The 12,514-nt window shown below is 43.2% G+C and overlaps 1 protein-coding gene across 2 annotated transcripts in view; it reads left to right on the forward strand.

Moving 5' to 3' along the window:
- TEKT4 (tektin 4) overlaps positions 1–12,269 on the forward strand; it is a 157,840-nt gene extending 145,571 nt beyond the window's left edge. For both annotated transcript variants that reach the window (XM_040356438.1, XM_040356437.1), the window contains exons 5-6: positions 2,462–2,616; positions 11,928–12,269. In XM_040356438.1, coding sequence (XP_040212372.1) covers positions 2,462–2,616; positions 11,928–12,144 — 372 coding nt within the window. In that variant the 3' untranslated portion in view covers positions 12,145–12,269. The remainder of the gene's footprint in view (positions 1–2,461; positions 2,617–11,927) is intronic.
- The last annotated feature ends 245 nt before the right edge of the window (positions 12,270–12,514 follow it).

Here is a 12,514-nt window from a genome sequence, read left to right on the forward strand (position 1 = left end):
GCTCTATCTCTTTATCTATCTACAGCTCTATCTATCTATCTATCTATCGATCTATCTAATTATCTATATCTATATGTCTGTCTAATTATCTATCTATCTATCTAATTATCTATCTGTATGTCTAATTATCTATCTATCTATCTATCTATCTATCTATCTATCTATCTATCTATCTATCTATCTATCTATCTATCTAATTATCTATAGCTCTATCTCTCTCCCCCTCCCTCCATCTATCTATCTGTTTAATTATCTATTTATCTATAGCTCTATCTAGCTATGTCTCTCTATCTATCTATCTGTCTGTCTGTCTATCTAATTATCTATCTAATTATATATAGCTCTATCTCTCGCTCCCTCCCCCTCCCTCTATCTATCTATCTATCTATCTATCTATCTATCTATCTATCTATCTATCTATCTATCTATCTATAGCTATCTGCCTAATTATCTATTTATCTATCTAATTATCTATCTATATCTATCTATCTATCTATCTATCTATTTGTTTTATTATCTGTCTGTCTATCTATCTATCTGTCTGCAGGTCCCATTGTCTGCGAGTGGCGGGGGGGGGGGGGGGGGGTTGACTGGGGTTTTGTTTGCGCCCCCCCAAAAAAATAGAGCACCAGCCGCCACTGATTATGAACAATAGTGTATTGATCCCTATTGGGTCTTATATAAACATTTTGGGGCAGATCCACAAAGAAGTTACGCTGGCGTATCTATTGATACGCCGCGTAACTTCTAATTTGCTCCGGCGTATCTTTGTTTTGTATCCACAAAACAAAGATACGCCTGAAGCTGTGCTAGATCCGACTGGCGTACGTCTTAGTACTCAGTCGGATCTAAGGTGCATATTTACGCTGGCCGCTAGGTGGCGTTTCCGTTGATTTCCGTGTTGAGTATGCAAATTAGCTAGATACGGCCATCCACGAACATACGTCCCGTCGGCGCATTTTTTTACGTTGTTTCCGTGAGGCTTTTTTCGGCGTATAGTTATCCCTGTTATATGAGGCGTATCCTATGTTAAGTATGGCCGTCGTTCCTGCAACATATTTAGAATTTTTTACGTCGTTTGCGTAAGTCGTTCGCGAATAGGGCTTTGCATAGAATGACGTTCACGTCGTAAGCATTGGCTTGTTGCGTGTTAATTTCCCGCATAGCAGCCAGCTTTATATTTATATCACCATAGATCACCCACTTGCATATGCTTGTGTCCGGCAAGAAGGGTGGTTGAGGTAGCGCGATTTATATTTTTCCTATGTTTGTTTCTTGTAGTTATTGTTTACATGATAATCGCAGCACCTAGAGGGATTAGACTGTGACTACGTTGCAGTTCTCTTTCCCCTTTTCCCATTGTTGTTGGTATTTTTTTGCGCAGTTTCTTTCCATTTTTCCAGAACAGGGGAATGCCTTGTTTACAAAGGCATCCCCTTTGAGTTCCTGGGACCCGCGGGCGCACTCACGAGGCATGCAGCCAGCGCGCACCCGCTGGGGCAGCAAATTTAAAGGGACGTACAGGTACGCCCATTTGCCTGCCCGTGCCATTGTGTAGACGTAAATGTGCGTGTGCTGGTCGGCAAGTGGCTAGAGGACACCAAAGCAGTAGTGACTGCTGTTTGTAGAAGGAGTTATTTGATGGCTTCGAAATGTTGCCTTCATCCAGTGGAGACACCACCACGGTGATAACTGCTAAGAGGAAATTTCCCCTCATTTTGGGAAAAACTATTTTCACTTTTTCTTGTCTCTTAAAGCCAAGTGAGAGTGGATCTCCACAGTGAGGACACAGATAGCAATAAAACCCTTCCCTACTCCATCCAGAACCGGATAAAATACATTTCATCTGGAGTTCCAATTACGTCCAACCTAACTGACATTTCTGGCATGGACACTTGTCCTCTCTTTTTGTTTTAATAAAGCTGATTTGAGGAAGACCAGTGTGTGGCCTTACATGTTTTGTATCAAATGCCTTTGTGGGAGAAGACAAGACTCAGAAAAAGATCCAAACGCACAGCTGGAGTTGTATGGCCAGGCATTGGAACATTATAGTACTACCATGGGAAAACATTGTATGGATAGAGTCTGTTGGGTCAAATGACCCACTGATTCATTCATTATATACATTGCAGTGTTTATTTCCTATATTTAGCCATTTTGACCCTTTTCTAAATACATATCATGCAGTCCAGGCAGGGTTACCAATTTAAATAAGACGGGTATATCGATGATATTTCTACTGCTAGTGTGCAGCCAGCTGACAAGTTCCTATGTAAATAGACCTTGATTTATGCGGCACAGCTTTATGGCTATAAATACTAATATCCTTGCAAATATTTGAGCACCTACAAGAGCTCCAGAGTATGGTTATTACTTAAATAAAATAGGATGAGCTTCCACAAAAAGAAGAGCTGAGGTTGATTCTATCTAAGCCATTTTTATTTTCTTTGTCTTTACACAGACTCTGAAGGAGATCGGAGACCAAGAGAATAATATAGCGGCTCTCAAACAAGCCATTAAAGATAAAGAGGCACCTATGAAAGTGGCGCAGACTCGTCTGTATCAGCGCTCCTACAGGCCTAACGTAGAGCTGTGTCGGGACCCTGTGCAGTTCCGGTGAGTGGATTATTTAGATGTCCTATTATTGATGGAGCCAACTGCAAACTCAAGGCCTTCTGGAGAATCAGGGGTTCAAAGCACAGAGCTAGGGTGGCATGTCTTAAAAGAGGAAATAAGGCACAAAATGTATTGATTCTGTTTTTTGTTAACATTAACATTTTACACAGGGTTTTTGAAAAACATTTGACTATCCACCTCTGCCACTGAACTAGCTTAAATTCTTCTTAAACCCCGTACATATAACACACTACTGGATCTCCATGGAGGTAAGGTCCTAGGTGTAAATTAAACCCGGGACACCAGTGTAGTAGAGAAATGTCTGATCAGACCGTCCCAAACATTTTATCTTCTCCCCAGCCACACCTTCTGGGCCTCCCTCTCAAGGATTGCCTAGGGTCAGATCAGGGCTGGTACAAAGATTTTTGACACCCTAGGCGAAGCCTAATTTTGCTGCCCCCCGGGTCCACTCCTGACTCCACCCCCTTTTCCCTGCCCATGTATAGTAGGGTGACCAGACATCCCCAGTTTCAGGGGACAGTCCCCTGATTGAGGACATTGTCCCAAGTCTTTCCCTGGTTTTGTCCCCAGATTGGATTTAATAGGGGGCAGAGGCAATTGAATTAAACACCCCCGCTCCGCCGTGCCTACTAGCTTAGGAGGGTTGTATTTTTTTCATTATTTGTGCCCTTTTCTGATGATCATGTGCTGGTCGGAGCGGAGGGAATATTTCTTCAGTTTCGGGCGCATGCCCATTCAGCTTCGCTCGCATGTTCTTCTGCCGTGGCTCAAATCCTGGCCAGCCACCTGCCTATCTCCTTGCCTTCCCTGACGGAGTGATCTCCGTCCGCTCCCCATCTAGTAGTAGCCGGGGCCCGGAGAGTAAGGCCCCTTTCACACTGGGCGGATCAGTAATGATCTGCCCCGTGAACCTCCGCTTGCTCAGCGGGGATCGCTCCGTTGATCCCCACTGAGCCGGCGGATGACAGGGTGGTCCCCGCACACTGTGCAGGGACCGCCCTGTCTTTTCTCCGCTCTCCGATATGGGGGGATCGGATGAACACGGACCGTCTGTCCGTGTTCACCAGATCCGATCCGCCATACGGATGGAAAAGTCATCACTGACTCCTAAAGAAAGGGTAACTAAACTTACAGTTCAGTAGCTCAGCTGTGTGGCAATGTGGCATGTGCTGGGGCCTGGGCAGGGCAGCTCTTACTAATTGCTCATGGATTCCATGAGCAATAAGTAAGAGCTGCCCTTCCCAGGCCACATTGCCACACAGCTGAGCTACTGAATTGTAAGTTTAGTTACGGTACCTTTTCTTTAAGAGTCACTCACTGTCTTAGAGGCTGGCCGCTGGCTCACACTGTCAGTCAGACAGTCTGGTCGGTGGTCGGCGTTGTCCGGTCCACGTCCACAGCACAGTCAGAACTTGAGATGGAGGATCAGGATGGATCATCCGATCATGGAAGAGGTGCAGTCGACTCGTGCGGAGCAATTTGGCGCGGAGGAGCGGCGCGCTGTGAATGCTGGGGCGGTCGCAACCTCCTCGGCTCCTCCTCTGCTCCTCCTGATGTAATCATTTACTGGGTCTCTCTGGTTGCTAGGCGCCGGTCGCCACGGTCAGCACGGCTCTCTGCGGCGCTCGTATGTTAGTGACTCTGAGACTGTGAAACGTTCAAATTCTGCCGGCCGGAAAATGAAAATGTGACATTTTTTTTTCTATGCTTGGGGCCCCCAAATTCCTTCAAACGGCCCTGCCTCTCCATAGGCCTCTATTTTGGTTAGATCTGTCACAAGCATCAGTATCTCACTCCATCAAACTTATGACAGACAACAAGCAGAGGCGGCAAATGAGAGAAGACATAAGAATAACCTAAAATGTTGTCTGACATGTGCTTTTGCTTTTGCTCGACACCATTGAACACAGAATACACTGGAGGTTATCTGTTCTTTAACTACATACAGCTTCCTGTCTCTTTATAGAGTGACCAATTGGCCTGTCTTTCGGATACAGAATGTTAATGTTCTGTAAATGATCATGTTGGAAGATTTTGATCCCTGGGTAATGTGCTATTATTTCATTGTTCTTCGCTGAAGTGTTTAAAGATTGATGAGGTGGCTCTTAATAATATGTCTCGATCAATTCAAATCAGAGCCGGCTTCTGAGACTCCAAGGAGCAATGAGTCATGCTCTGGCCATACTGTACAGTCCACGGAGATCAGAACTTCCCTTTGATCACACAGACATAAGAAGGACAGAAATGAAGGCTAATCAGACCGATAAAAAAACAAACTAGATTGGGGTGACGCTTTACCACTAAGACAGCGGAAATCAAAATAGTCCAAGGCCTGGCAATGGCAATAACGTAGAGCCTCTAGAGTGGAAACCAGACTCTCAGAGGCCAGAACGTAAAAGGAAATATGCCGTGTTTAAAGGGGTTGTAAAGTTAATTATTTTTATTTTTTTTAAATAACAAACATGTTATACTTGCCTCCATTGTGCAGCTCGTTTTGCACAGTGTCCTCGAACCTGGTCATCTGGGGTTCTTTTGGCGGCTTGTTTCGGCTCCTCCCCGCAAGAACTCAACACCTGAGTTTAATTTATAAATGATATTGGGTCTGAGATCAAAAGTAACATTTCTGTCTTTGCACATGACACCAAACTATGCAGTGGAATAACGTCCTTACAGGATGTCGCCAATTTACAAGCCGACCTCAATGCTCTGTCTAATTGGGCGACTAAGTGGCAGATGGGGTTTAATGTTGATAAATGTAAAGTTATGCACTTGGGGGCTAAGAATATGCATGCATCATACATACTAGGGGGAGTACAACTGGGGGGACCCGTAGTGGAGAAGGATTCTGGGGGTTTTGGTAGATCATAAGCTCACTAATAACATGCAATGCCAAGCTGCGGTTTCCAAAGCGAGCAAAGTAATTTTTTTGTATTAAGAGAGAGAGAAATAATTTTGTCCCCCTGTAAAAATCATTAGTAAGACCTCATCTGGAATATGCAGTTCAGTTTTGGGCCCCAGTTTTCAAAAAGGATATCGGGGAACTGGAGAAAGTGCAGAGAAGGGCAACCAAACTGATAAGAGGCATGGAGGAGCTCAGCTATGAGGAAAGATTAAAAGAACTGAATTTATTCACTCTTGAGAAGAGGAGAAAGGGGGGATATGATCAACATGTACAAATATATAAGGGGTCCATACAGTGAACTTGGTGTTGAGTTATTCACTTTACACTGAGGAAAAGAGATTTCATCTCCAAATACAGAAAGGTTTCTTCACAGTAATTGCTGTGAAAATGTGGAACAGAATCCCTCCAGAGGTGGTTCTGGTCAGCTCAGTAGATTGCTTTAAGAAAGGCCTGGATACTTTCCTAAATGTACATAATATAACTGGGTACTAAGATTTGTAGGTAAAAATGATCCGGGGAAAATCCGATTGCCTCTCTGGGGATCAGGAAGGAATTTTTTCCCCTGCTGTAGCAAATTGGATCATGCTCTGCTGTTTTTTTTTTGCCTTCCTCTGGATCAACTGTGGGTATGGAGTTTGGTGTATGGGATTGTACTGTGTTTTTTATTTTGTTTGTTTATTTTTTTTGTGGTCGAACTGCTTTATTTCTTTTTTTAACCTGAATGTAACAGCTACGACGGTTCGCCCAGTGGAGCCAACCAGCCACAGTATAACTGCTGCGGCTACTGGTTCTACAAGCGGTTAATGCATTATGATGGGATGCCTGAAAAAAAATAAAAAATTATTAGAACTCCGCTTTAAGTCAGCCAAAGACGTTGAATTTTCTCTAGCTGAATTTTCATTTACTATCTGTAGTTACCCAAAGGCATCAAAAGATTTCTTTACACTATGAAGCCATGTTATATGCACACTCCGTATCTGGGAGACTGCATCTGATTATCAGCACAAGCTCAGGCAACCGAGTAGCCAATTTCAGCCATTCTGTAGTCACTAGAGGTCACTAGAAGATTAGACAAATTTCTCCATCCTGCCCAGTTCCTGCAAATTGCAGTTCTGCGATCCTTGATGCGATGTACCGGTCTCTTCTCGAGTGTGTCAGTTATCCAGCTATATGGATGCTATGTCAGGTATAAATAATAAGATAACTGCTGCATTGTGAGTAGCAGATTGTAGGCAGCTAATCCTAATCACATTCGTCTATGGAGGATACGAGGGATGAGCCTCATCATTCCTCAGCAGACATCCTTGTCAGATAGTTTTCTTTGTGTCTTTCCCAACAATAAACCCGCAGTGCATTTTGTCGTATCGAGTAGATAAAGTTTTGCAATTTGTTCTCTTTTTGTTAGGGTTGAATACATTCCCTGACCTGTGGTTGGATAGGAGTGCTTTATTACATTCGCTCTCCTTCCATAGCTATTGAAGGGATCAGAGAATGCAATTGGTACATCTATTGTAAGAGTAAAAAACAGTACAGATGAATGCTTCTAACAAGGCCAAACTGTTACCAGACACGAGTGAGGCCATGTTTTTCTTTCAGATTAAGAGGAACTAAAGACATGTTGTTTACACCACAAGTCAAAGAGAAAGAAACCATAGAAGAAAATATAAAAAAAATCTCATGGCTATACCTACAGAAGATAGCACCCATTATTCATCACGCTATTAATCTCAATGCTGGTATTCGTTTTCTTTGGAGTTTTTTCAATGATACTTTTCCGCACTTTCCCTCATAAAATCGCTAATTGAGACCAGAGAAAGCAATTTGAACAGCTATTGTATGAGTAAAACCCCAAAGTACATGATACTTCTAACAAGGCCCAAACACTACCAAACACAAGTGAGGTCGTGCTTTTCCTTTTCAGATTGCATAGAACTAGAGACGCACAAAACAAATAGAAACCACAGTAAAAGAAAATGTTATAAAATCTCATAGCTATGCCTCTAGAAGCTATTACCCGTTATTCATCACATTAATTATCGAAATCAGTGGTCATCATCAACCCTGTCCTCCTGGTCCACTAACAGGCCAGGTTTGCAAGATAACTGAAATACATCACAGGTGGTATCATTTGCTGCTCAGTGATTGCAGTATTCTAGTCTGCATCTCCCCAAGGTAATACATAAAATCTGGCCTGTTAGTGGGCCCTGGGGACAGGGTTGATGACCAATGATCTAAATTGTCAGGACCAGGATCTGAACCTACAGCCTCGGCTCTGCTGCAGTCGGCAGTAGCTCCTCTTGCTGAACCACCTGATATACTGCACAGCTCCCCGTCTAATCCTTTTGATTTTCTTCTAATGCACTAGGCCAGTGCGCCCTCTGTTTTTATCTATTTTCCACAGTGTTCTGAGGACAACCTTAGTCCTAGAGGACAACAAGGCTCTAAAAGTATTATCCACTTCTACTACAAAGTTATTTTCCAGTTTGGGCCATCACACTTACTGTATGCACAGTGGATTATTGTTGTATTTCTTGCCTTGTCTCTTATATCGGGTATACCTTGAACTCTTTTCTCCTCCCAGTTACTACTTGATTTAAAGAGGAAGTACACCCTGCTGGGTTTTACTTCCTCTTTTGCTCCCTGCAAAGCCTGCCAATTAAAAGCATAATGGACTAGAATGCATCGCATACTAGCCCATTATGTGACACTTACCTGCAAACGAATCTAGCGCTGTCCCCTGTGCAGGTGGCGTCCATCTTCTCGCTCCTCTTCCTTCCGGGGGGGGGGCGCAGACTCCGACTCTGTGATTCGCCAGAGCCACGTGATGTCACTCCCATGCATTCCCGCGGGAGCCCCTGGAAACGGCACAGTCCAACTAAATTGCTTCAGTGCACATGTGCTGATGTCTTCAGCACATGCAGATACAGGGGAACATCTCCTAAACCGTGTAGCTTTAGGAGATATCCAGGATACCACCACCACCCATGAGCTGTGGACTACTTCAGCATAGGTTGCCGAGTGAGGTAACAAGCCCTGGGTAATACACAGAGATGAAACATATCATCGTACATAGATTGTACCTCTTTTCTCTGCAGCCCTTTCAAAGTGCAGAAATTATACAGTTTTTCTGAAATTTACAGATTTCAGAAAAAAGGGCGCAGGGAGCTGAAGTTACACTCTGTAGAGCTCAGTGAGAGCTGATTGGAGGGAAGGGACACACCCCCTGCATACCGAAACAGAGCTGAGGCTGTCAATTACAGGCTGTGTGCTGGAATTCCCTCCCCTGTCACCTTTTTGTCTCTTCTGGAGTCATGAAAACTTGTCAGAAGTGACTGATGCAGATAGCAAAGAAACTGGGCAGCAGACAGAAATTACACTTAGTGCTCTGGATTGAGACAAGTACACACTATAGAGGGATATGCTTTGTTCATATTTCCTTTTAGAGGTTTACAACCACTTAAAGTGCCTCAGGCAGTCGCCTCTTTTGCCTACCACTCAGACTGGCTCTAGTGCTAAGTTTTACAGCATAGGGGATTAATACATAAGGCTACTTCAATTATGACTAGGTTGTTGTGAGAGAAATTCACCTGAGACCACACTCTGGATCAAGTTGAGAAGTTTTCTTTATTGAGTCGTACGAGGGGACAAGTTTCAACAAAAGAACAGATATTTGCCTATTGGTTCTGACTGCCTGCCACCCGTGCAATAGGGCTGCATAGACAAACAGTCAGCCTGATAGACGCCTATGTGAACAGATAATTGCCCACTGGTTCTGATCTCTATGACCCGTGCAATAGAGCAGCATACATAAAGTTCAGCCTTATGAGCTCCTATCTGATGTGTCTGTCTAACAATTGTAAAACTTGCATTTATATACCTTTACAAGCCTTATCTTAGCCATCTCTCCTAGATATGATTGGTTGCTAAGATCTACATCAATGTAAATCATAACACCTGTCCTACAACCAGACAAACTTAATTATTCCCAGAATTCCTATATGTTCATTAAAGTGATTTATAAATGGTTTTGTCCAATTAAAAACACCTGTGTAGAGACAGTATGGCACCCAGCTGTGTTAGATCAAACTGTCCTCGTCCTGATAAGACTTCACCAACTTCAAGGATAACAGATTTACAACTTTTGAGAGAATGAACTTTCAATAACCCCACCTTATGTAACAGTTTTAATGAGGGCACAAGCAGACCTTTGTTTGACCCTGTCAAACTTAATTAATGAACTGTACATAACTTTTTCATATCCCACAAAATTATTTTAAACCACCTGTATCACTTATCCTTGACGGTGCTTATCTTACAGGCTATAATTCAACTTCTGTCATAAGGTTTTTTTTCTAATTAGTGAACTTAAAATGAACTATCCTAATACACTTTCAAGAACACCTGTGTAAGCTGCACCCCATGTACTGTATGGTACAAGATATGACTAATGTAGAAAGCTGCACCTCTACTTTACACAGGTGAAGCAGGGCAGTGAACTATTCCTGCCCCTTAGGGGAAGTAGCAGCATTTCATTTACGACCCTGTACATTAAATGTGCTCTTTCTAGTCAGTGTTCTTCTGACTCATTTCTTCCCCTCACAAGAGGGTTTAGGAGAGGGGTGGTAGGCAGGAAGGGTAAGGCCCCGTACACACGAGAGGATCTATCCGCTGGCATTTATCCGCGGATCAGTTTCAGCGGATAGATCCGCTGGTGTGTACGACCCAGCGGATATTTATCCGTGGATATTTTTCGGGCCGATGGATTTCCAGCGGATAAAAATTTCTTAGCATGCTAAGAAATCTATCCGCTGGAATCCAGTCCAGGGGATTGATCCGCTGGTCTGTACAGACTCACTGGATCAATCCGTCCGATTCCCTCCCTCGAATGCGTCGTAATGATGCGACGCATGCGTGGAAGTCCTTATATTACAGCGTTGCGCACGTCGCCGCGTCATCATAGCGGCGACGGCGCGACACGTCACCGCGGAGGGAATTCCATGCGGATTTTGATCTGATGGTTAGTACAACCATCAGATCAAAATTCGCCAGAGGATTTATCCGCAGAAACGGTCCGGAGGACCGTTTCCAGCGGATAATCCTCTCGTGTGTACGGGGCCTAAGGAGTGCCGGAAAGTTTTGGGTTAAAGGGGGAAAGTAGAAGTAAAGGAAGAGAAAGGGGGGGCGGGGTTCTGTCTGGTTCACTGCTTAATGGTCACCTGATGGAGAGCGGAACGATATGCAGGCCCCGGGAGCAAGGGTGCTGTTTGTACAGATCTGAATCTTTAAATAAGAACCATCTAATCCAGGTAGACGCATGTGAGGACATGGTTTCTCTGCTTGGATTTACCGTTTCCTCCATCCCTCCCATCTCTTCAATTCGATTAAACCAATCTCCAGGGTTTTAGTGAAGTTCCAGAATTTGGGGACAAGTGTTTTGGCCAAAGTCAATAGGTGAATGGTGAGGGAACGTTTGTATTTGGAGGGAGATCAGTCTGTGTGGTGTTGTAAAAAAGTAACTGGGTCGAAGGTTAGGTCGCAATCCATTATATTTCCTATTTGGGAATTGATTTTAGTCTAGAAGGGACTTATCATGGGGCACGACCACCAAATGTGTAACAACGTCCTCCTGTTGGCTTGGCATCGCAAACAGGTATCTGCAACAAAGGGTAAAATTAGGTGTGGATGATCCTTTTCTGATCTTTGAAGAGTTGTCCTCCGCATTTCCCACCTCTTCACTCTCCAATATATCTTTAAATTTACAATTGTGTCCACATTCTATTCACCTTCTCTACCTTCCTTCATCAAATATCCATCAACATTTGATCCTGATGTCATCGCTGTCCCCTTGTTACTCAATCAAATCTTTCTTGCTCAAACCCACCATTGATTCCCTCGTTTTATCAGCTGATATTCCTCAAACCCACCACCATCAAGTTTTGCTTTCTTCCTCTGAAAGGAACTAAATACACCACACTACAATAGAGCATTCTTGTTTAGAAACCATATGCAATCAAATGTGTTTACATGCGTTTCTGATTGTATCTTTGAAAAATTGTGCTATTTGTGGGCATAATTTGATCAATTTTTGAATCAATTTTCCAAAGGTCAGATTAGAAAATGAAGCAATTATACAAGCTGAAACACTTTCTATTATTTTCACTATAGCCGTGGCATGTATTATTTGTCAATAACATAATTATAGTTGTAACTGGAATGTAATAAAAAATAAATCATCATTGGTGTTTCCATAGCATAATAGAAAAGTGATTTTACGGGAAGAATGTTATGGAAAACAAAGCCAAGACTGGAGTTGCTTAGGGTCGACTTTATGTTATATATTCCCATACATCTCCTATTATGTATATCAATTTTTTTCTGTGTTTTTCAGGCTGGTGAGTGAAGTGGGAGAGCTGTCGGAGTCTGTGGAGTTCCTCAAGCAGAAACTGGACGAGGCAGAGCAGAGTCTCCGCAATTTGGAGGACACCAGAATGTCTCTGGAGAAGGATATTGGTAACAAAGCCAACACTTTGTTTATTGACCGGGAGAAGTGCATGACCCACCGCACTCGCTACCCCACTGTGGTGAAACTCTCCGGCTACCAGTAGAGGGAGCTGAAAATCAGATTTTTATCACGTGTTCCCGGTGTTTGAGCTGGTGTGCATAAACTCTTTGAAAATATATTTCTTTTCAGTTTGAAAAATGAACTATGCAATAAAGCAGATATACCTTATTCTTGCATTTTTTCCCTTGTTTTGTCATGCCACCTGCTGATGACAATGCAGATAATGTACAAATCCATAGGTTGATCATGGAATGGCCTACTATCATTACTGGCATTAAAGTTTGCCATACTGTCAATGTGTTCCTTATTGTGTACCACTGTCACTGCAATAAGCAATGATGTGCAGCCAGTACTAGATTAAGTGCATAAAGAAAGGAAATGGTTGAAAGAGGCTGAAAGAGATGAGCGAGGTG

This window comes from Rana temporaria, chromosome 6 (assembly GCF_905171775.1).
Source record: "Rana temporaria chromosome 6, aRanTem1.1, whole genome shotgun sequence".
Classification (NCBI taxonomy): domain Eukaryota; kingdom Metazoa; phylum Chordata; class Amphibia; order Anura; family Ranidae; genus Rana; species Rana temporaria.